Source organism: Lipotes vexillifer, unplaced genomic scaffold (assembly GCF_000442215.2).
Source record: "Lipotes vexillifer unplaced genomic scaffold, Lipotes_vexillifer_v1.1 scaffold519, whole genome shotgun sequence".
NCBI lineage: Eukaryota > Metazoa > Chordata > Mammalia > Artiodactyla > Lipotidae > Lipotes > Lipotes vexillifer.
The window spans coordinates 2,007,884-2,032,930 of NW_006773945.1; the positions used below are offsets into that span (position 1 = coordinate 2,007,884).

Consider the following 25,047-nt stretch of genomic DNA (forward strand, 5'->3'; position numbering starts at 1 on the left):
CTCTTTCCTTGACTTGGGCTACATGAATGCTGATTATTTGCTGGAGGGGTGTGGGCTGAAGTTCAAAACAGTGAGCTAGAGTTTTAACTCAATTGCCTCCCCTCTGAAAAGAACAAAAGAAGTTAGAACCACACAAAAAATCAGTCTGGAGAAGCCCAGGAGGAAGGTGACCTTCATTCTACTCTGAACTTGCTCAAGGATGTGTCTGCCAGGTGAACCTGGGCAGGAAGTCATTTTCTCTGCCCCTACTTGGGATACATTTGGTATTCAAAAACGAGGATATGAAAAATGTCTCAAAAACAATTTTCTCACTTGGCTGAAAAGCTGGCTCTGATGGAAACTGCTAGAGGTCGTTTACCACATTATTTTGAGCAGTGAGAACATCAATGGAGCATGTGTGTAGCCTCCTGAAGAGACAACTCTGAAAGGAGCAACAATCACTTGGATGTGGGCATTCTGGCACATTTGCTTCAGCCAGTTACGTCTTACAGGTGTGTTCCCCACTTAAAAGTCTGACAGGGCAGACACGGATCTGTCCTCAACTCCCCAGACTCCTGACAGGTCTTACTCAAAAACAGTGCCCTCCCCCAGAGAAGAGAAGAGCCTGTGCCCCTGAGCTGAGCAGCTGTGAAGGCGGTTCGGTTCCCAGCAGCATGCCCTCAGGCACGTGAGTCACACAGATGCCTGCAGACGCGACAAAAAAACTGCACACGCTAGGGGAAGGCAGACTCTTAGTGTCATTCAATAAAATCTATTACCTTAAAAGCCTGTTTGCCAGGTTTCTGTGCTATCCTGAATCCCAAAGTACAGCGGGATGATTTGAACAAAGACTTCTCTTTCCTTGACTTGGGCTACATGAATGCTGATTATTTGCTGGAGGGGTGTGGGCTGAAGTTCAAAACAGTGAGCTAGAGTTTTAACTCAATTGCCTCCCCTCTGAAAAGAACAAAAGAAGTTAGAACCACACAAAAAATCAGTCTGGAGAAGCCCAGGAGGAAGGTGACCTTCATTCTACTCTGAACTTGCTCAAGGATGTGTCTGCCAGGTGAACCTGGGCAGGAAGTCATTTTCTCTGCCCCTCGATTTACCCATCTACAAAAGGAGCTGCTCCTGCTCCCTACATTTCCAGGAGCAAATGCATATAACACTGTCAGACGTAGTAAGAGAGAGAAGTTATAAATTCAGAAGCCACTCCTTTCTGCTAGGTCTGAATTTAGGTGAGTTTGGTTAATGGGCTCCTCAGCTGCCTCTCAGTCAACATCAGGAACTGGAGCAGGTTGAAGCGGTGGCACAGCAAGACCCTATTGCTGTTGCAACAGGTAGGTCGCCAGGCCAAGTATCACCAACCCTTAGAGACGGGTACACAAGGTCCAGCAAGCCCAGGGACCAGGCTGTATTTGTCCAGCACCTGCTGTGTCAGGCACTTTGCCTGCATTATCTCACTTACCCTTGCAAAGCCAGTTTTACCTTCTCCATTTTGTCAAAGAGGAAACTGAGGCTCAGAGAGATTAATGACCTGCCCGAGAGAGAAGCTGGACTCCAAAACCTAGGCTTCGCCACAGAGATACCATCCCACGGCAAGTCCCAAGGTCTGGTGGAAACAGGCTTTTGCTCTTCTCAACCCCAAGAGCAACCCCCAAACTAAGAAGATCCTGGGGTGGTGGAAAGACCATGAGCCCAGAATAACGGGATCTCAACAAAGCTCTGCAGCTTACTGACTCTCCAAGAGTCACATCACTATTCTGGGCCTCAATTTCCATTTTTGCAAAATGAGGTGAAATCTCGTCTCACAAGCTGGTTATGTAGACTGAAAGGACGCTTTGAAAACCACGAAGCGCTGCACTCAACGAAAAGCACTGTTTGTCCCTGTTACCAGTGGAGACTCCAGAGTTTAAATCTCAGGTATACTTTATTTTTATTTCTAAGGCACTTCTCTCCAGAAAGCTGAAGGTACCAGACCATTAACTTCTGAACAGCAATCATTTCCTATAAACAGCCCTATAAACACCTTCGCTGGGGCTTCTTTAATGTGTAATAACCCTGTGGCTGCGGGGTTGGCCTCCCTTTCTTTCTCCAGAAGAAAGATAATGTCAAGAGTCTTCAAGGCTATGATGGGAGGTTAGGAAGCTATGAGAAATCAGGAATCTCTTACGAAGAAGACATCATTAGATGACATCTGTGTCCCATTAATTCCTAGAAAAATAGGCACCCCGGGCTTCCCTGGTGGCGCAGTGGTTGAGAATCTCCCTGCTAATGCAGGGGACACGGGTTCAAGCCCTGGTCCGGGAAGATCCCACATGCCGCGGAGCAACTAGGCCCGTGAGCCACAACTACTGAGCCTGCGCGTCTGGAGCCTGTGCTCCGCAACAAGAGAGGCCGCGCTTGTGAGAGATCCGCGTGCCGCGATGAAGAGTGGCCCCCGCTTGCCACAGCTAGAGAAAGCCCTCGCACAGAAATGAAGACCCAACACAGCCAAAAATAAATAAATAAATTAATTAATTGATTAATTTAAAAAAAAAAAAAGCCAAGCATTTGAAGCCCTTTTTGAAAAAAAAGAAAACTAGGCACCCCAATTCATGTTCTATCCTCAAGGATTCTACATGGAGAACTCAGCTGAGATTACTGGGTGCATGAGAACAGGCACACTCACAAACAACCAGCACAACCAGCATTTTTTAAGGCGCTCACACCCACTACCCTAAGGGGTTTGGGGAGAGCAATGCACAATGAAAAGCAGGAATAAAACAAAGTTCTTGTCCCAAACAGGCAGACATCTCCACACCCCGTCTTCCCAGAGAAAGAGACACACAGACGGACCACCAGCACTCCCTGTACACACTCCCAACACCCCGGGGGAGGCTGTCTGACAGGGGTTTTCATTCAGCGACTGTGGCCTCATTACTCAGCTAAGGCTTCCTGCGTTCCTTCCCCTTCACCCGCAGCTCCTCTCTTGAACACAAGCTCCCGTTCCTCCCCCTACTCCACACCACCTCGGGGGCTGGAAACCAGCCCAAACGGCAGCCCTCACCCAGCACAACAACAACCCAGAGAACTTCGAGGGCTCCTCTCTCCCACCTTCAAACCCAAGCACTGTCCTGAACTTGGCCTGAGTCCCGCTCTGCTGTATGAGCCTGGTCCAGTCTCTTCTGCTGTCCAGGCTCCATGTCTCTGTCTATGCCAAGGGAGAGCCAGACTTTGACCTCTATTGTCCTCTTCACCTCTGTTCTGCTGTTTCAGAGATGCTACAGTTCTAACCCCAGCCTTTGGCAAGCCCTTTTCTAGCATATCCGCTCCTCCTGGATTACGAGGCAGCCACTTTACACATTAGGAAATAGCCTTTTCTAATGGAGATCTGGGTACTTCCAAGATCAGGAGGAGGTAAAAGAGGACAAGGAGGGCGGTCACAGGAAGACAAGATCACTGTGTGAGCAGCAGCTTCCCTTCCACACACAGCAAAGCCACCACTGCAGCATCTTCCTCAGCACAGACAGCCAGAGACGTGGTTGCTGTGTGGCAACGACTGCATCCCCAGTGCCAATGCCCTTCGAAACATCAACATCAAAAGCCAAGCCAACACCCAGGTGTCTGAATGAACTAAGGACACCATCATCACCTCTTCCCTTACCTGTGATTGTCACCAACACCGTCTCTGAGACCAGGAAGGAAAACTGAACAGTCAAGTTTCTGCATCTGCTTGCCAGGTGTTCCCATTTTTCCTCATTTTTCTGCTGCCATGGCAACCAAATGCAACAGGCAAAGCTAGCCCAAGACTGCCAGTCTGGAAAGACAAGGTGCTGGCTGTATCAGCCGCAGACAGCAACACATCAGCCTCACAGCCCGGGGCTCAGCAGCTGAGCTACAGGACAGACTCCTTCTCCGAGCTCAGAGTTGTAGCACAGCCCCTCTGCCAACCTGGGCTCTTAATCTCTCACTGGGAGCTTTCACCAACTTGAAACTGCAGGAAGAACGGGAGACAGCCATCTCTAGCAGCAGGAGATACCCCACCCCCAGGCATAATCAGCATATGCCTTGGAGAGTCTTGCCCTGCAACCTGCAGAGTGAACCCCTAAAGAGGTCAAAGGTCAGGAAGGTAAGTCTAACCTTCAGCAAGATAGTATCTTTTAAAGTCTTATCCTCCAAACACCACTCATGAAATTCTAAGCAATTCCAACTGTTTTTTTTTTTTCTAAGCAGTCCAATGAGAAAACGAAGGGCTGCTCAGACCTCAATGGAAGGAACAAGCTAAAATTCCTAGGTTGCCCAGAAAGACAGGCCAGGCAAGGATCCTCTCCCCTAGTTAGGAAACTCCAAGGGGATCTTGGGGGCCTTACAGCTGGCTTCTGAGCAGAGCAGGCTTCTGAACTTCCAGAGCGCATACTCTCTCAACCAGGCCCCACCTCATCATCAAATGTTTAACAGAGCCTGGGGATCAGTGTACACAGCCTGCTGTCAGTCAGCTGCCAGCCTCACGGCTCCAGAATGCTTCTCTCCACTTCCCCAAGAGCTGCAGAGGCGTCTGTCAGCGGCTTCCTGGGCATCCCAGCACTGAGGAGTAAATGCTCCTGCGCACGGCACCAACCACCAAAACCACAGCCTGGGAGTTCTCTGTGCCAAGGCTTCCGCCTTTATGAGGGCCCATGGTGTGTGGCCCTTTAAGCCACAAGCTCCCAATTCAAGAAAATCACTGAGAATCAGGAAAGAGGCCTTCAGAAGAAGAGACCAAATGATGCAATCACTGTAACTGAAGCCCTGTAAAAAGGCTTGAGGATGTTTTCTGGAGAAGATACTACCAGGGAAGCTGGCGCCTTTCAAGCAAGCGTGAAGTTATTAGATCAAATTTCATTACTGCAAATACAATTACAATTAAAACTTCTAAGTAGCAGTAGCCTACTTAGTCAACACATTAACGCCTAAGTACAGCCAAGGAAGGGGAATGTCTCCTGAAGACCACTGAAATGAGAGGCAGTAGGTGTAGTAGTTAGAGGCATAGCATCTGCGGCCAGACTACCTGGTTTCAAATCCTAACTCTGCCACTTATTAGCTGTGTGACTTCTGGCAAGACTCTTAACCTCTCTGTGCCATGATAATAATGTTATCTTCCTCAAAGGACTGTTGTGGAAATTAATATATGGAAAGCACTTAGAAAAGTACCTGACAATAAATCATAAGGACTCTAAGTATTAGCTATACAGATAATAATAATATCAATATTATTATTAGTGGAAAAAGCCAACTCTTATTCTAAGCAGTAGATTACTTCATTTAATGTTAAAGATGAAATTCTAGATCTTGAAACAAGGGATGAGAGAAAACCTCCTTCCTAGAAAATTAGAGACTGAGCTGAAATTTGCCTGCCTTTTACTTTTACTCATTGATCTGATGCCTGCCTTTGGCAGCCACTTGATAAACATACCCCACTTCCACCTGCCAGCCCTTCTTGAAGACTTACAGCACATCCTCATTCATCTTCTCTCCTACAGACTAAACATGATCGGCCGTAGGACAGGGTTTCCAGACCCATTTTCATAAGGGGATTCCCCTCCTCAGGGATCTCTCAATTGCTCAACATCCCTCTTGAAACTTAGTACCCAGATCAGAGCGTCTGGGGCTTGGCATGTCCTTGGGGGTCCATAAACTCAGAATGAATTAATGAAGTAGTCCACAAACACCATGGTATACCAGAACTATTCCCCCCCTTTCTCTACACATTATATTTTTAATAATGCAGCCTGGGCTTATATCAGCTCTTCCAAGAGGGATTTCCACATGCCTGTTGGCTTGGGTATGCAGGCGTCTCCCCTGGGGGTCAAGGCTGCAGGACCTGTTGACTGATACCCACCTGCCTTGGGGGTTTTAACAAAGAACTCAGTAGCATAACAGAAGAGGTGAAATGAAAAAACAAACGCTAGTCATGCAACAAAAGATGCTCGTCAGGGACAGTCTCAAAAGGTCCTGCTTCCCTTAATAAATCTGCACTGTGGGTTATTAAGTGTAGTCATTAGTGCTGACCAACAAATATTTCTGATTCCCTCACCAGACGCCTGGTAGAAAAGCACTTCCCTGCCCCCTTCTAGTTAGGAGTGGTCATGTGACTCGCTTTAGCCAATGAGATGTGAGTGAAGGAGCTGGTGCACAATTCACCAAGTTTCCCTTTTCCGGCCTTTGGCAATCATGGAAGCACAGAGATGCAGGTCCTTCAGTAAAGGTGACAGAGCTGAGCCCCTCAGGGGACCTATGATGGACACATGGGGCAAAAGTGAGAACCTTAATTGTTCTAAGTCATTGAGATTTTATTTGTCGTTGTTATCACCAGAGCAGACCCTAGACTATCCTGACTGAACCTGTATTACTGAAACAGAAACTAGAACATTCAGAGTTTATGTCCTCTAGATCCACCAGATCATAGCTTTCACATTATTTCTCTTCTCCATGCTTCTACTCAGTAAGATGGGAAACAATCTTTTGGTGGGCATGCACCTGGTACACCAAACAGCTCAGGTGAGCCCCACCTGCCAGCAGTGCGGGAGATGGGTTATCTGTTCACGTCAGTAATGCTCTAAAGGAAGTCACCATGGAGAATGTATTTTTTCTTCTCACAGGATAAGGAATCCCAAGATTATCTGACTAAAATCCATCTGAGATTGCCACTGCAGCCCAAAGAAGGGTGGGTTATCTGGAGGAGACTTAAGGATAAATAGAAGAATCTGGGAGTAATTCAGGAGGGATGGGAACAGCAGGTTGTTTAAATCAGTGGTTCTCAAATTCTTACCAGAATCAGAATCACCTGAAGGCTTGTTAAAACACAGTTTATGGGGGTCCTACCTCCAGAATCTCTGATTCAGTAGATCTGGGGTGGGGCTTGAGAACTGCATCCCTAACAAGTTCCCAGGGGATGCTGGTTCAGAGACCACACTTTGAGAACCACCACTCTAGAAGTGGTGAAACCGAGGCAGAGGCTCTGGCGAGAGGAGTCAATGTGACCGTAACAGACCTTTGGAGAAGGAAAAGAAAAGAGCCGGTTTTCCTTTTTCTACCCAACACATTAATCTGAGAGCTGATATAAAGACACAAACGGTCATCTCAGCCTTTTTTTTCTCACCACATAACACACTACACAACAAAATTAAGCTCCTCTAAGGGAACAAAGTGGAAATCATATTCCTTAGCACAGTTTTAAAAAATGGTTTCTGGGAAGGCAAATCATGCCTCACTCACCCTCCGGAGCTCCCCCAGGATTTACCTGGAGGAAAAGCCAAGTCTATTTGGATAGAGGAAGCAATTTGGATAATTGGCTGCAACCTCCCTCTCCAACCTTATCTCTCCTTCACAAACCTCCATTACATGTCAGTCTTCTGGAAGGCTGCCTATCTCCACTTTATTGAGTTGTTTTTCTTGGGTTTTATCTTGCTCCTTCATCTGGTACATAGTCCTCTGCCTTTTCATTTTATCTATCTTTCTGTGAATGTGGTTCTCATTCCACAGGCTGCAGGATTGTAGTTCTTCTTGCTTCCGCTGTCTGCCCTCTGGTGGATGTATAGGGTAATGCCTTATTTCTGCTAGTGCTGGAGGGTCTCCTGCAGAGGCGGGAGGCAGCTGTGGCTCACCACGGGGACAAGGACACTGGCAGCAGAAGTTCTGGGAAGTGGCATGTCAGTCTTCTTGCCAAGGCTGGTCACACTTCCCTCAGCTGTGAATGACCCTCACACTCGTGCACACTTATCTTCTCTTATCTAAATCTTACCCCTTCCTCCAGTTTAGGGCCAGACACTTCAAGAAAGTCTTCCCTCTCTTTCGTCCCCATCACAGCCAATGAATCACCAAGTCCTGTCAATTTTACCTCCCAAGTATCTCCAGAATCCACTTGGTGCTCTTCGTTTTTCATTCTAACTCAACTAGTATAGATTCCCCATGCTCTCCCCTCTCTGTCTTTGCACAAGTTGTTCACCTTGACTGGACAGGTCTCAATTTAAACAACCTCCTTTCCCAGCATGGAGAGGCCTTCCACAATCCCTGAGCCAGGTCAGAACTCCCTTTTATCAACTCCCATTGAACCCTATGTTCCCTCTATCCTGAACATTTATCACATTTGTGATATCTTGTTTAATTATCTTCCCTACTCAACCGTAAGCTCTTCACAGACAGGACCACATTTGTCTTGTTTGCTGCTATAACTGCAGAGTCTGGCATAGCCCCTGACACATGTAGGCACTGACTAAGTATTCAATGAATAAGTGCAGCAATTACCACATCAGTTCATAGGAATCATCCCTTCCTCTCAACGCCTAAAGCACATTCTGACTGCTTCAAGGAATGTCTGGCCATATAGTTGTACCCATCATCTGAAATGAGCAAGCACCCCTTATGACATTCAGGAAACGGGATCTAGAGGGGAAAAGTGACCCTTGAAAAGAAGGAATATCTTTTCCTTGGAAACTGGATGGAATTGAGATTAGCTGCAGAGATATTCTGGTAGGATAAAGAGGCTATCTTCTCAGAAGTGGTCAAGGGATAAAGTCTTCTGTTAACAATGAGAAAAAGGATGTGTGTGACAGAGGTGTTTAGTGATGGAAAGTGTGCATTTCTCCAGAAGCTCTTATTAAAGTTGGTAACTTCTCAAGCTAAATGTTCTGATGGATTCTACATCCAGACCTTTAATAATGACAGGCGCCCATGTCTCCTGGATGCCTAAGGAGGGGGGCTGAACTCAATAACCTCCCAAGAGCTTCCAACCTTCAGGATTCTATAAACAAACTCATTCCAACCTGGAATTCAGAGAATCCACATTCTGGCTTTGTCTTTACACAGCAGGTCTTTTTCAATGTAGGAGACACGACAATCTTTACCTTGCGTCCCCTCTTTCTCTAATAGTATTAATGCTTTCAAAGTCAAACACCCCCCCCCAACCCCCCACAAGCCCCACAGTCTGGCTGTCATGTCCTGTGGGCCACGAGCACCAAAATAACTGAGCAAACAGCTTCTGACTAGGGCAAGGGTTAGACCTGACCAAAAAGAGATCAGGCTGGGATGACATCCTGGCTTTTCTACTTCTAGCCAGGCAACTTTGGGCAAGTGACGTGACTTCTTTGGGTCTTAGTATCTTCGTCTCTAAGATGGTGAAGATGGTCTACCTCTCAGGATTATTGTATTAAGTGAGATATGCATATAAAATCCCCAGCACAGAGTAAACATGCAAGGAATGTCAGTATGACCATAATTACAGATTTCTAGTTTTAAAAGTTCTGTTGGATAATGATTCTAAGTTAAAAACACTATTGAGATGAAATAATATGTTTGGAATTTGCTTCAAAATAATCCAGGGGTGAGGGGGAGGGTACAGACAAAATAAAATCAGCCATGTTTTGGAAACTGTTGAAGATGGGTAATGAATATATCGGATTTATTACTGTATCTCTCTACTTTTGTGTATGTTTGAAATTTTCCGTGTTAGTTTAAAAGTTTAAGTACTAAGAGAGGGGAATGCTGTAAAAATATAAATACTGATAATTTAAGATTATATTTCAACATATCTAGGTGATTGAACAGAAGAAAAATGATTTGAAGGGGGGGAAAAAAAAAACACTTGGGAATTCCCTGGCAGTCCAGTGGTTAGGACTCTGCATTTTCACTGCCGAGGGACTGGGTTCAATCCCTGGTCAGGGAACTAAGATCCCACAAGCCGGCCAAAAAAAAAAATTATATATATATATCATATATATATATATATATATATCATATACATATATATATGATATATATATACACATATATATATATACACACACATTATACATATATTATATGTATGTGTGTGTATATTTTTTTTTTAAAGAAAAAAAAGAAAAACGCTTAAAGCCAATGTCTCTATTAGTTTCTCAGACAGAATTGTTTTCTTCAAACATAACTATCTCAAATGATCAGAAGGGAACACAGACACTTGCACACATTTCTCTGCCTTCATTTTTGGGAGAACACCTCCCCAAAGTGTATGCGTGGGCTGTACATGCATTTTTAAGCAGACAAGCCCTGGGTGGTACAAACTACCTCTGAGCACCCCAGATGCCCTGGTTGAAATGGGACTGAGGGGCAAGATGGTGCCCGTGGTTAGGGAAAGCAAGCAGAAAGGACTCAAAATGTTCAGGGACAATGGGTGCCACCAGCCCTCCTCTCTTCTAAGCCCTGGCTTTGGGCTCCTATATGAGGCCTCCTCAGGAGGTTTGGCTGGACCTGAGGCTGTATTTAAGGTACTCTCACAACAGGTGAGTGGTCCTCTCAGAGCACGGCTAGTGTGTTAGGTGACGCTTGAGGGGAAAGGGATCATTCAGGGAAAGGGAGCTATGAAGAGGCTCTGACAATAACCATCACAGCACATCCCCATATCATCTCCCCGCTTCCACATCTACCCGCTGAAAGTCTAGAGATTGACAAACAAAATTCTCGAGTTTCACCTTGAATCAAACAATCCACGCCAAGCCCCTACGTCTGAGAGAGAAAACAGTCCAGCAAGCTTTGTTTTAAGCAAATGCCTTTAAGTTCCCAAGCTCTGCCTGGAAAAGGAGAATATACAAATGTACTTACTCTTCTTGAAGAATAAATTCGCTATTTTCTGGAGAAAACTGCCCACTCACAGGATGCCTGAAGGCTGTGGTCTGCTGGTTATGGCTAAAGAGAAAGAGAGATAATGAATGAGAAATCCTGTGAATGGAAAGGCTCACAGACACAACAATAGGTCATTAATGTCTGAGGACCCCTGGTCAACACAGACTCCTCCCAGGGTAAGACCACTCCAGAACCCAGCTGCACTGAAAAACCAAAAACTTCCAGCTCAGGCGCCAAAGCCCACCTAAGACGTGGGGATTTCAATTCTAGGCAAGTCTTGCCTCCAAGACAGCACTGTATCTTAGAGAGACAGTCCATGAAGGGCTAACTCCAACAAACTGACTCACTCAGTGAAAGTTACTTTAAGATGGCACGAGCTGAAAACAAGAATGAAGGAAAGCAGATGGCACTTTCAACAGCTTCCAAAACCCATGAACCAGGGAAAGAATCCTAAGAATTAACATCCACCCAGAAAAATCTATCTTCTTAAAATTCTTCTCCCTACTACAAAATGTCTTCACTTCAGTGATGGGACATAAATGTATGGGCATGTCTCTGCAACATGACCTGTACAATTTCAACACTGTGTGAGTTTCTATCACCCTTTTGAAGTGAGAAGGGATCAGCTTCCACGCCGAGTTGACAGACACAACCGAAGTGTGTAGGTGTTTTGTGGATTCATAAAGGCTGCCTGGTTCTTTGAAAGGAAGGAGGAGTTGGCTCTAGAGGCTGCTGCTCTGATCCACACGAATAAACTAACCTAACCTCCTTTTTCTATTCTTTAAAGAATATGATTTATGTTAAAATGTTTTTCTCAATCGCAAAATCAGAGTTACTTTAGAAATTTTAGAAAATATAGAAAGAAAAAAGGCCACCCATGATCTCACCACCTAGAGATATACCTGGGTATCTTCTCCTTCCTAGCTTTCTTTTTTTTTTTTTTATCATTTTATTTAAAAAAATATGATTCTACTGTATTTAGAAATCTGTATCCTGCTTTTTTCACATCCAATTAACATAGACAATTTCCTATGTCTTTAAGATGTCTTCATTTGAAATAGGTGAATAATAAATAGTTTTATCATATAGATGTAAAATTTTTACTGGCCATCTGTGTGCCAGGTACTGCCTGAGGTGCTAGAGATACAGAGTGAACAAAAAAGTCCTTACCCCGCAGTGCTTACATTCTAGAAAGATTTACATTCTTCTAATGCTGGACATTTTAGGTGCTTCCCATACCCGACCCCCACTATTATAGTTAATATATCTTTGCATATATGGGCTTTTTCTGCAATTCAAATTATTTCCTTGGGTTAAAGTCCCAGAAGTAACATTACTAAATCAAAGGGCATGGTCATTTTTTAAGGCTCCTTATACAGACGGTTAAAATGCTTTTTCTTGTCAGAGTCAACATATCATCTCAGTTCGATAGTGTTAAGGTATCAGCCCCGTCCCCAAACTGAGCCCTGACTCCCCCCAGAGATTAGTAGGTTTAAATGAGCATAGCATAAAGGTATAAAAAAAAAAACAACAACAAACCTCTAAGCCTACAAAGTTTGCCTTCCTCTGCCCTGGAGCTGTCAGAGCGTCCTGCGTTCTGGTGTCTGGGTAAAGCTGGCACTGAGGTCTGAGCAGCCTGAATCCTAATAAGCCCTATGTGAAATAGGCAGAGCTATCGGGCCAGTCTGCTCCCTGGCCCTGCAACTGCACACCACCCCTAGCACCCCCTCAACCCTCCCAACCACTGCCAGCCTCCGAATTCCCAGCTCCTGGTTCCAGGCAAAGCCCCTGGAATCCTATGACCTCATCTGGCAGGCAGCAGACTGTTCTTCCCAAAAAAATAGAGTTGAGGAATGAGCGTCTGGATAAGGATGAGAAGCAGACCCCCATAACACCTATTTCAGAAATCCTTGCATTGTGTTCATGGGTTAGGCTTTATTTGCACCCAGTTTCTTTTAGCCATCTCCATTCACCAGGGAATTTGAAAACATTCTACCTAAGCCTGCCTCATTTCTACCTAGAGGAAAAAAAAAAAATGCTCTGCTCATAACGGGAATAACAATAATTCCTAACCACGATTACCTCTACAAAGCCTTTTCTTACACATCTTAAGTATTAACACCATCGACCCCTGTTTTATGAATGAGGAAATGGCTCAGAGAGATTAAGAGACTTGCTCAAGATAACTTTGTCAATAAGTGATAAGACTGGGACATGAATCCAGGTCTTCAATTTCTAAATTCGATGCTCTTTGCATGCTAACCTGCTGTCCCCTTCCCTTAGGAGTCTGTGGGGCTGGCAGCTTCCTGGTCAAGATCAGAAGTCCCTGAAGTCAAGGCATCTGAAAAACAGCATCATCTACTGCTACTCCCTCTCCCTCCCCTTATGCCCAGGGCCAAATTTCTGAATGACACCACCTGTGTGGCACTCAGTAGCCCCCAAACAGCCTTTGGTCCTATCCCAAGGTCAGCCTGGTGAATCTCTGGTGGATGTGAGCAAAGAGCAAATCTTCTATGTGCTTGGAGTAGCATCCGGCAACCAGCAATGCCTTCATATACACTGTACAACCTGAAGAGCAGCTCCTGGGCTCCCCACACCCAACTTGTACCAGATTAAATAAGCCCAGGGTCTTGGGTAAATGAATCCTGAGCTGGAAGGTGTAGGCACTGCGATGATTTTCACATTCTAACATTAGAAGAAAGATAGTTTTTTAAAGAGGACAAAAATATAGCTGTCATTTGATCAGACCTAGAGGCAGCTCCTCAACCTTCCTTCCCTAATATGGACACTGCCCTTTTTGCTAAAAACAGTTATCAACCACAGCACCATCACCACCATTTCCTGCATTTACATGAAGTTTTAAGTGTGGTCACATTCATTATTGTATTTGACCCTCCCAAGTACCCACTGAGGTAGGCAGCACAGATATTTTTATTCCTATATTATGCAAAAATAAATGAAGATGTGGTTTACGGGGTGTTATTGGAAGACTAAATTAAAAAACAAAACAGGACTCAATACATTGAGAAAAGAGATGAATCAAAGCAATGCCTCCTGGGGGACTTCCCTGGTGGTCCAGTGGCTAAGACTTCGAGCTCCCAACGCAGGGGGCCCAGGTTCGATCTATGGTCAGGGAACTAGATCCCACATGCCACAACTAAGAGTTTGCATGCTGCAACTAAAGATCCCACGTGCCGCAACGAAGATCCCATGTGCAGCAATGAAGACCCGATGCAGCCGAATAAATAATAATTAAATAAAATTTTTAAAAAGTAGTAATGCCTCCTGAATACTGAGGTCTTAAAATTCGATGGTTTCTGATCAAACTCGCCCAGCTTGCTAATGGCAGAGCTTCTGGTTCAGCACTTTCTGGCAAAGGAAGAAGAGTTAGGTCCTTGGACTATTTCATTCAATCTGCCTAAACACCCAGCAGGGCAGGCTGTGTTTCGTTACATCAAGCCACAGGTGAGGAAAGGCCCAGAAAGGGGAAATGACATGCCCACAACAGTCAACTCCTGTGTTCCTGCACCCACCACCTTTCTGATCTCTTTCTACCACTCCAGGCTCATCTTCACCAAACGGAGGTTTGCCTCTTGAACGCTGGATTCCCCCACCCATTGGGAGATTGCAAAGTCCTCTGGCTTTTCCTGCTGTCCTTAACCCCTCAGCCCAAAAGCCCCCAGCCTGCCCCATTTCCTGACTTTTGATTTTCTAAAACCCATGAAGAATCTCATGTCCTATGACCCTATCTTAAGATGAAGTTAGCAGGCACAGACAAATCCCCTGAAATACCTGTTCTTAAACCTGAATTGCCACCTTGCTCCCTGACAGTGATGTAGGTGACCCGGCTGGGAGCCAGGCGGCTGGTTTCAGTGGAGCACAGAAACTCTCTCTCCCCCATACAAGGGCTTCTGTTGCATTTCAGACTACTGAGAAAGTAACTCGGCAAATGAGGTAGAGCAGAACCTAGCCTTTATTTTCAGATCCCACTCTTCCTCCCAGGAGCAGCCCTCCAGGTTGAAGGGCAGCCAGTCTCACCTGTGAGAGGACCAGGGAGCATGGGTGGAAGATGGCAGGGAAGGACAAGCCCCATAAAGGCGGGCCATGGGTAACCATCCATGTAAACAAGCACGTCTTCACAAGCCCTGGGCTGGAAGGACTTGTGTTAGGCCCTAAAGAAGTATGACAGCCAACACAGAAGACCTGGTAAGAGAACAGAGTGAGGACCAGGGAGAACTGGAGGCTGGTTTGAGCTCACTAGAAGGAAGAACCCACCTACAGCCACAGACAGGGCTAGTCAAAATGTAAATGAGTCCTACAGTTTCTTGCAACATTTTTGCAAGATTAATTCTTCCATTCATACAGATTTTGACTATAACGTGAACAGTGACTCTGGTTGGTTAAACATAAAGGTTCCAATTTACTTAGCACAGCCATTTTTTTTGGCATGGCAAGAAGTTCTGGAGTTATGTGAATGGTGCTCAAGAGTGGAGGTCGGAGCAGCCTGATAAATCTGCTTTTCTGACAGTGGTGGTATTGGTATGCTGAGAGTGTGACAGATCTGCTCTGTCAGCACGAGCTCTTGTCTGGCCCCTGCTATAAAGAGGAGAAGAGACAACTTAAAATGTAAGGAAAGTATCCGGCCTTGAAGCCCACGGGGGGACTCTATCAAGGCTCTTCTCATTGGTATGCTTGGCGGCAGCTGCCACTCTGGACCTTCTGGCTCCTCAATACAGCTCTCAGAATGCTGTAAAAGAGTCACCCTACAGACATCAAGCCACAGTCAGCACTGCCTCCAGACTTGTTAAGGCACTTACTATCTTTGTTCTAAATCCCAGTGTCTCCAGAAAGCCAAGGTTCCAGGTAACCTACTAATACTCCTAGTTAGGTCCCCAAATTAATAACCAAAACTCCAAAAACACAAGAAATTGCCTCCCCGCCTTCAGCTCCCATTTGGGCTGCAGAGTAAAGAGATAGCGGCCAACAGTCGAAATGGCATCTCTACATTCCCCCAACACTTCTTAAGAAACTTTTGTTTTATTTTACTTAACACTTTTACAAAATTGCTCATTTAGTAAAAAGTGTCACCGCTATTCGTGTGGCATTTCCTAAGGGGGCTGAGGACGTTACTGAAGTGTCTTTGGAGCTTGCACTATTTGAAAATGCCAAGCAGCTCGCTGCACACTGGCATTACTCTGACAGGTCCTTCTTCCAGAAGCATGAGAATCAGGCCTTGGCGAGACAACATATGGTCCCCATCCTCTCTCCAAGTGAGTGCCATCAACACAGTATTAACCAGCCGCCTTCAATATCCACCCTCGGCAACAAGTCAGCCCAGAGTCCTGGGGTCAGAAGATCTGGGTTCAAACCAGAACAAGCCACCTCAGGTCTCTGAGCCTCATTTCTTCCATTTGCAAATAGGAAATAATAATAATATCCTTCCAAAAGGTTGTTGTGAGGATATATGAAAGGGCATCACACAACGCCTAGCATACAGAAGGTACTCAATTCATGTTTGTTGAACCTGGCTGTGTCTTTTTTTTTTTTTTTTAATTTGTTTTTTGGTTGTGTTTCGTCTTCGTTGCTGCATACGGGCTTTCTCTAGCTGCAGTGAGCGGGGGCTATTCTTCGTTGCGGTACGCGGGCTCTAGGTGTGCAGGCTTCAGTAGTTGTGGCTCGAGGGCTCTAGAGCGCAGGCTCAGTAGTTGCGGCACACGGGCTTAGCTGATCCGTGGCATGTAGGATCTTCCCGGACCAGGGATCGAACCCGTGTCCCCTGCATTGGCAGGCGGATTCTTAACCACTGTGCCACCAGGGAAGTCCCCTGGCTGTGTCTCGACAATGACAATGACTAACAGGCATCTAAATTTTAACAGGGCAGAAATAGAATGAATCTCCTCCCCTCACTCCCACCAAATGCAATACTCCTCCTCCAGGTTTCCCTATGTCCGTTATCAGCATCGCTATCCAACAGCCTAGGAGTCATCCTCCACTCCTTTACCTTAACCGCTACACATCATATGTTCGCAAGTCCCGTTGCCTCCATCTAAAAAACATACTCTGAACTCATACGCTTCTTTTCATGTCTACAGCCGGCACACTAGTCATCACAACAGCCACCTAACTGCTCTTCCTGCTTCCACCCTGGCCTCTGTACCACCCATCCTCCTCATCAAAAGCCTGATGGATTTTTTTTTTTTTTTTTTTGCGTTACGCGGGCCTCTCACTGTTGTCGTGGCCTCTCCCGTTGCGGAGCACAGGCTCCAGACGCGCAGGCTCAGCGGCCATGGCTCACGGGCCCAGCCACTCCGCGGCATGTGGGACCTTCCCGGACCGGGGCATGAACCCGCGTCCCCTGCATCGGCAGGCGAACTCTCAACAACTGTGCCACCAGGGAAGCCCCTGATGGATCTTTTAAAATGTCAGATCACACACACTCCTCCTTTCAACCCTACAACAGCTCCACATCACACATAGAGTAAAATTCAAGCTCCTTACCTTGGCTTACAAGATCCTAGATGATCTGACCCCTGCCTAGCTCCAGCCTCTTCTTGCACCACTATCCTCCCTCCCCATCCTGCTCTGGCCACATGGGTCTCCTTCCTGCTCCCTGAATACCAAGCTCTCTCTTACTTAACAACCTTTGTACTGGATGCTCTTCCCCATACTCTCTAACTGGTTCCTGGTCATTCAGACCTCAGCAGAATTGTCATCTCAGAGCCCTTCCCAACCACCCACTGAAGTAGGCTCCCAGTCACTTCATATCACATCACCCTATTTTAATTGTGACTGTTATTTTTCTTACTTATGTCTGTGTTTGCTGATCATCAGTAACCCAAACTAACAGTGTATTGCAGGAGAGCAAGGACCTTGCCTGTCTTTTTACTGCTATTATCAGCTTGTAACAGAGTCTGGCTCTGTGATATGTGCTGAATGGATGAACGAGAAATAACGATGGAGACTCCTACTTTAAAGCGAGGCCATGCCTCCAAATAGGCTAGCTAACCCTACTGAAGTCTGGACTTGGGTCACAAACAGACAGAAACAAGGGTCATAAGCCATCAAAAGGCAGTGGCTTCTGCTCTTACTACCTGAGGAAGGAAGCATCAGACACCAACATAGTAAGAATGCTTAATCCTTGGCTCTCTCCCAACTGTGTTACAATATAATTTGGAGAAATTAACCCTCCCCTGCAACTCCCCTCCCCCTCACTGCTGCAAAGGAGAGGCAGTACACTCGGCAGAGAGAATCAAAGAATGGAATGCAAACACCCTAGAGGCAATTACTGAGTGATTAAAAACACACAGGAGGATAATGCAAACAGCACCTGTATCTCCTTTTTGTGAACTTGGAGAGTATTTGGTGTGAAACCTACAATTTGGTGACTGGCTACAGGCTCTCACGTTGCTCGCTACTGTTTCATGTGTGTTTGCTCTCCTCTCCCTCTCCCCCTACCCCCAGTAAGATCCTAAGTTCCCACAGGGCTGGGGGCAGTCATTCACTGATTTCTCATGTATCTCCTGCAGCACAGAACAGCAATACCATGGAGGAGGCACTTGAAGTCCTTTATCTCAACAGCCTGAGCACAAACACACGCCACCTTCAGGGAGAGGCTGTGCAGAGCCACTCTCATTTTCTGATTTCAGCAGCCCAAGTATCACACATGCCCCAGAGAGAGTTGGGGAGGCAGGGGCCCCCAGGCCCTGATAAAGGATCCTACACCCAGGCTAGGAGACTCCACCAGTCCTGGGGAGCACGGTGCAGACCAAGGGAGGGCCTTCCCCACTTCCACACTGTCCACAGTTGACTCACTCACACACCCAACTAGGCAAAGACACTGAAATGCAGCCAAACCTCAGACCCACCACCCAGAGGGGCAGTCAGTACCTGTTCTCCTCGCCCAAAGGTGCCAAAAGGGGCTGAGCCTCGCACAGACAGAGCTGGGCTCAAGGGAGTCACAGAATTAACTGAGTTAACTGGAAGCTCTCACATCTTGCAAGAGGGAGGTCTCTCCTTTCCAAACACTGAATTTAACAGACTGAAATCTTCCATCATGATCTGAAAAGATCTATGTTTCATTAGGCTCTCCACTCAGTGGCCAACTCATTTCATAAATTACCTCTTCTGACCCAGTAACCCACACTGCAAGCCTCTCTTCTCCCCAGGCCCCAACATGGGGCTCCAATACTTAGGATTGATGGTTAATAGGAAGTTTTAATTGTGGCTCCACAGGACTTCAATAACCATGAAAAGACTAAAGCCAAACTCCTGACTGAATGAGGAAATCAAACCCAGATAGCCTCCCCTCCCCTAACTCTTTTTTTAAAGGAAGTTGGCAGAGAAGCAATGTAATAGGAGCCGAGGTACCAGCTCTGTTACTACCAACTAGTTTCACACCCCTGAGCAAATACACAACCTCTCTGGGTCTTAGTTTCCTCATCTGTCCAATGAGGGGGTTAGACTCTCCAAGGCCACACGCAGGCTTCAAAGCATGAAGCCCAGGCTATTCAGTCATACAGGCTGCATGCAGTTCAAACCCCAGCTCTGCCGAACGCTGGCGGTACCCGACCTTGAAAGAGTTAATGACCTTTCTGAGTGTTGGTTTCCTTATCTGTAAAAAGAGGAGACAATTCCAACCCTGCAAGATTGTTATAAAGAGTACCGATAATGTGCCTGGCCTATGGCAGACACTCAACCTTCAGTGTCTGTTATATTTTTCTTCTGCTAGCTCTAAAACTCCACTCTAATAGAGTTGTTTTGTCTTTTTCTATGTTGCAAACTCCCATATTATTAGCCTGGCTCAAGAACACATTTTCTTCCCTTTGAGTTAAGGCAAAACACCCAGCCTCTTGTTTAAACTTAGAACTCGCCTGCCAGGCAAAGTAGTTTCAGATCAATAAGCACCTTCCTTCAGCCACACTTCTGTCCCTCACTGGGTCGAGCCCCATGGTTCAGAAAGTGCAGCCCAAGAAAAAACAGCCTTCCCAGAAGGCTGTGCTGAGCCAGGGACACACACTCTACAGAAGTTTTAAAACTTCATGGTAACATTTTCGACCTCAGAGAACACCCAGTTTTATGCTTCTCTTTAATGCTCTTCAATAAGTCAGGTTCCTCAAGTGTAAAATGAGAAGGCTAGACCAGGTGATGTTCTAGGGATCTTCCAGCTGTAACATCTTGAGACACTGAGGTTCATCTCAGACTACTGCTGGAGCCACAGACTGAAATCTAACAACACTGCACATAACTGAAAACACTAAGGAAGGAGGCAGAACAGCTGTCCTCCCCAGTCTCACTTGCCAACAGAATATCCTTTGTAATGACATCAGGGAGGTGTAGTTAATGATACTTTTGTCCTGTTTATTCCCAATTAAATTGGGCTCTTCTTTATTTAAAACTGCAGATGCTCCCAACCAACCCATCGAAAACTCCCTTTCTTTGTCATTACTTGACTTTCATGAATCAGAATACATCACGGCAAACTGAATCCCAGTATAGTAACCAGTACAGGACTAACCTGCTCTCCAGCTCTGTTCTCGCTGGGAAAGGCGGCAGACACACTCACTCTCTCCTCGACCTCCATGCTGTGTCTTCCAAGCCCGGGCCTTATGAAAACCCCAGTTCAGGTCAGACTGGGAGGGAGGGTCCGGCCACCTGCAGAGGTGAAGCAGAGGCTCCCAGCCAGCCTGTTCTCTTTCAATTTCGGTTCTGGAGCAGCTGCCTCCCAAGGTGTTACAAATCCAGCAGCCACTTGCTCCTACTCATTCATTCTCCTTTCTCCTCGCCCACCCCTACGCAAAACCTGGCAACTATGCAGGAACACAGTTCCAGCTGTGAGTCACCGCCACGCTGTGGCCAAGTGGAGCACCGGCTGGAGGTAAACACTGGGGCAGGCACTTTGTGTCTCCAGGCCCCAATTCTTCTGTTCTTTGAGACCATGGGGTTGGCTGCCCCTCTGGTAGCAGAATATAAAGAAACACCTCCACTTGTGAGCCCCGGAGTCAGAATGAATTGCTCACTCAGTTCTGCTCTGCCACACTGTGGCTGAAATCAGCCCCAAAGCAGAGAGCCTTTGGTGGAGAAATGAAGGCTCCTCTATCACTATCTCTCATGGTCATGGCCAGGAAGAGGCTGAGCAGTTACAAGCCATCATACTCACTCCCAAATCTATGATTCTTTCATCACTGCTTGGGATGGCTACCAAGAAGGGCAGGGGGTTAGAAAGGCAAACTAAGGTATCAAAGTGCCTTTATCTCCACGGCCTCAGAGCAACACTGTGGCTTTTCACTGCGGCTCTTCACTGCATCTATGTAGGTCTACAAGTCACGATGCAGGTGACGAGGACTTCTTTTTTCACAGCTATGTTCCAATGCCTACATATGCCTGGCACATAGTAGGTGCTCAATAAATATTTGCTGAATGAAAAAACCCCAAAAAACATAAAACAAAACAATGGGGTTTTGTTCTGAGTCTACTTGGAATGACAGCTTTACTAAAACCTGTATTCAGTAACATCATTTTTTTCCCTTTTAGAAATTTCCATATCCTCCACAACTCCCACCCCTGCCTGTAGGGAGTATTCTATAAATCTTTAAATGCAGAGATGATTTAATGTGAAACTAAGGAATTTCAGGTATTAGGGCCCCTCACTTTCACAAGCCCCTTCCAAGGCCCTAGAAAGGGGCCTAGCAACGTGTGTACATGCTTTCTACAACTGTATATATTTTTAAAGAAGACCTCCCAAATTTTGTAAACATCAAGCCCCACAAAACAGATCTGCCACTGTAGAATGAAAGAATGAAGGACTCAACAAGCCATTCTCACATATCATCCTAAAAAAGGCATGTGAATTGACAAAACTTGTTTCAGGGCTTCTCTGGTGGCGCAGTGGTTGAGAATCCGCCTGCCGATGCAGGGGACACCGGTTCGTGCCCCGGTCTGGGAAGATCCCACATGCCCTGGAGCAGCGGCTGGGCCCGTGAGCCATGGCCGCTGAGCCTGCGCGTCCGGAGCCTGTGCTCCGCAACGGGAGAGGCCACAACAGTGAAAGGCCCGCCTACCGCAAAAAAAAAACAAACTTGTTTCAACCACAGAGGAGTTAGGCTCTCAACTACAGATACACCCTAGTTGATCACAAGTCAACTGTTTGCAAAGGCTGGAGTAGGTTTAAGAGCACAAACTCCATCCAACATTTATTTAGCGCTACTATGTGTTCTGCGCCGAGTGTTTTGGACTAAAACAGTGATTAGAACATAATTATTCCCACTGAACTGGAGCTTACAATCCAAAAGAATAGACTGATATGGTCATAAATAGATACAGTAAGTATTTTATAATATTAAACATAAATAATATAAATATATATAACTGCAGATCAGAGTGAGTACCACAGTGTAAAAGTACAGCAAGGCCCACCAACTTGCTATGTGTCAATCTGCTGGGTACAACGACCCTAGAAGGTAAATCGTTTTATCCCCATTTTGCAAACATGAATATTGAAGCCCAAAGGGGTCAAGTGCCACCCCAAGGTCACATAACCAGTAGGTGACAAAGTCAGACTTCAAGCCCATATCTGCCTGACTCCAAAGCATGGGCCTGTTCTTAGCAGCTATACTTCAGTCAATGGCCAGTTGCTCCACAGAACCTCCAAAATGTCTGGGGAGACACACTGGCAGCAGAGGTACAGGAAGCACATCGAGCACCAGCAGAGGCTGGCCAACTTCCAAAGCCCACATTCCTGAGAGTGGAGAAATGGGAAGTGCCATGAGCTTATTCACCAGGTATATAGCTATAACCTTTGTTCACCAGGCAACACCCCGGCAAGGATCAGTGACAGCTAGCTGGGAGCCCAAAGAGGCCACATGAGAGGCTCCCACCCTGTAGTCCTGCCTCCAAACTCCCTCGTCCTTACTGCCAGATTGATCATGCTGGAGTACCGCTCTCGTTCCATTATCTCCTGGCACACACCCTCCGTGGCTCCTCACTGCTAAAGCCTCCCTCTCTCTCACCACTTCCCTAGATCCTCAGCTCCTACGAAATTTAAGCGTTTATCAGTACCCAAATCACCCGGTCTATTCCACCCCTGGGCTTTGTCTCCTGCAGCCTTCTTCCCTAACGAATTCTACCCAGTCTTCAAGGCTTCTTCTCTTCCCAGTAGTCCTTGCTGATCACTCCAGACCACTCTGCCTTCTTCCTTCCTTGTACTCTCAGCACTGAAGGCTTACACTCTTTACACGGCAATTATGCTTCCTAACAACTCTTTTCACTTTACCCTACAAAAATTAAGTACAGTCGTCCCTTGGCATCTGTGGGGGATTGGTTCTCGGACCCTCCCCAATTCCAAAATCCACAGATGACTGGGTCCCTTATATAAAATGGCATAGTACGGTGAGCCCTCCTTATCTGTGGGCTCTGCATTTGCGGATACAGAGGGTCAACTGTATTCCGTGTTACAGATAGGTATAAACTAAAAAACAGAAGGTCCCTTTTTTGCCTTGAATTCAGTGTCAATCTCAGAGGCAACACCTTTACCAGTTTCTTGTGTATTCTTTGTTTCTGTTTTTTGCCTTTATGAAATTTTCATGCATTTAAAATTTATATACACATCTTTTTAGAAAAAAATTTACATAAACAGAATAAAACTGTACCCATTATTCTTTAACTTGCTTTTTACTTTACGTATCTTCGACTCCTCCAAATCCACATGCAAGGATGAACATAAGCGGCCCCCTCCACACACAGCTCCGCTAGGACCCCCCACCCCCGGCACCAAACCAGACCAACCCACAGAGATACGACCCAGGAGCCCATCCCATATGCCAATCTGCCCCAACATATATAAAAGGTTTCAAATTGATTACCTGCAAACCAATTTGCCCCCAGAATTCATTTTATTTGAACCACAGAGATTTTTTAAATTGAGCCCAAGTTTAACAACAGGAAATTTTCATACAAAAACCCAGCTCATCTTGGAAAACCAAACACTGTGGCAACAGCGGGCCCCCATGAGAGGTGGGAAGGCCCTTCTAGTTCACTGCAGTCCCCACTACTCCCTACTGCTTCCTGATGTTGAGGGTGTACGCCTAGTGCTATTTGTCATCACACCTTTATTTCTAATTTCCCTATCATACCCATATCTCAACCAGAATTAGGGAAACAAAAGATAAACAGAGAGGACAGAGTATTCCTAAAAGAAATTGGAGAGCCTACACACACAGTCTGGTTTTTTATTATCTGCTAAGCCTCTACAGACATTTGAGTTTGCAACACCTATCTTGTACCAACACCACTGATTCTAGAGAAGCTCCTCCTTTTACGAAGGAGATCTGTTTTAAAGAATAGAGATTTCTTACATAAGAGGAAGAATGGAAAGAAGATGGCAAAAATAGGCCAAAAAATTTCCCTCTCACAAAAAAACTTCGAAGAATCTTCCCAACAATAATGGCAAGTGGACTCGCCTTTAGCCTTCCCTGACTGGTCTCCTGAAAAGGTGAACCCCATGACAGCCAGCAGACTGTTTCTTGCACAGAGTGAAAAATCCAGAGAGGCACTGCTAACAGTCTGACCCTAAACAATGCAAAAGAAGAGTGGTGTCAGTGGCTGCAGCTCCTTATAGACACCCACAGGGGCCACTGAAGGCAAGCGGGGCCTCCTGCAACAGAACAGCATCTGGCCAGGTTCTGTCTGGAGCAAGATCACAGACCTACCCCAAGCTGAAAAATGCAGTCTCCTGTGGTGTTTAGAGCACAGGCACTGGAGTCCAGCCCACACAGCCACCTATTTCACAGGTAAGGAAACTGCTCCAGAAAGCAACTTCGAAACACTGCCACCATCTTTTAAAAATAATTGCTTCTGGGTTGGGGGGAGGAAAGAAATAGGTGAGGGAGATTAAGAAGTACCAATTTCCACTGGCAAAATGAATGAGCCATGGGTATGAAATGTACAGTGTGGGGAATACAGTCAATAACTAAGCAATTCCTTTATATGGTGACATATCGTAATTACACTTATCATGTTGATCATTTTGAAATGTACAGAAAAAAATAACTATGTTGTGTAACAGGAACTAACATAGCATTGTAGGTCAATTATACTTCAAAAACAAACAAAAGCAAATATACAAACAAACCTACAGAGAAAGAGATCAGGTTTGTGGTTACCAGAGGCGGGGGTGGGAGTGGTAACAGTAGGGTGAGTGAGTTGGGGGAGGGGGAATTGGATGAAGGTAGTCAAAAGTTACTATGAACTTCAGTTATAATACAAATAAGTACTAAAGGTGTAATGTACAACATGATAAATATAACTAGCACCGCTATATGTTATATATGAAACTTGTTAAGAGAGGAAATCCTAAGAGTTCTCATTACAAAAAAATTTTTTCTATTTCTCTAATTTGTATCTAGAAGAGATGATGAATGTTCACTAAACTTATTGTGATAATCATTTCATGATGTA

General features: G+C 45.7%; 1 protein-coding gene across 1 annotated transcript in view; it reads right to left on the bottom strand.

Annotated features, from left to right (window-relative positions):
- Positions 1-25,047, bottom strand: part of PLEKHA7 (pleckstrin homology domain containing A7) — a 208,919-nt gene that overhangs the window by 67,843 nt on the left and 116,029 nt on the right. Inside the window, exon 4 of the mRNA XM_007448586.1 lies at positions 10,576-10,659. Coding sequence (XP_007448648.1) covers positions 10,576-10,659 — 84 coding nt within the window. The remainder of the gene's footprint in view (positions 1-10,575; positions 10,660-25,047) is intronic.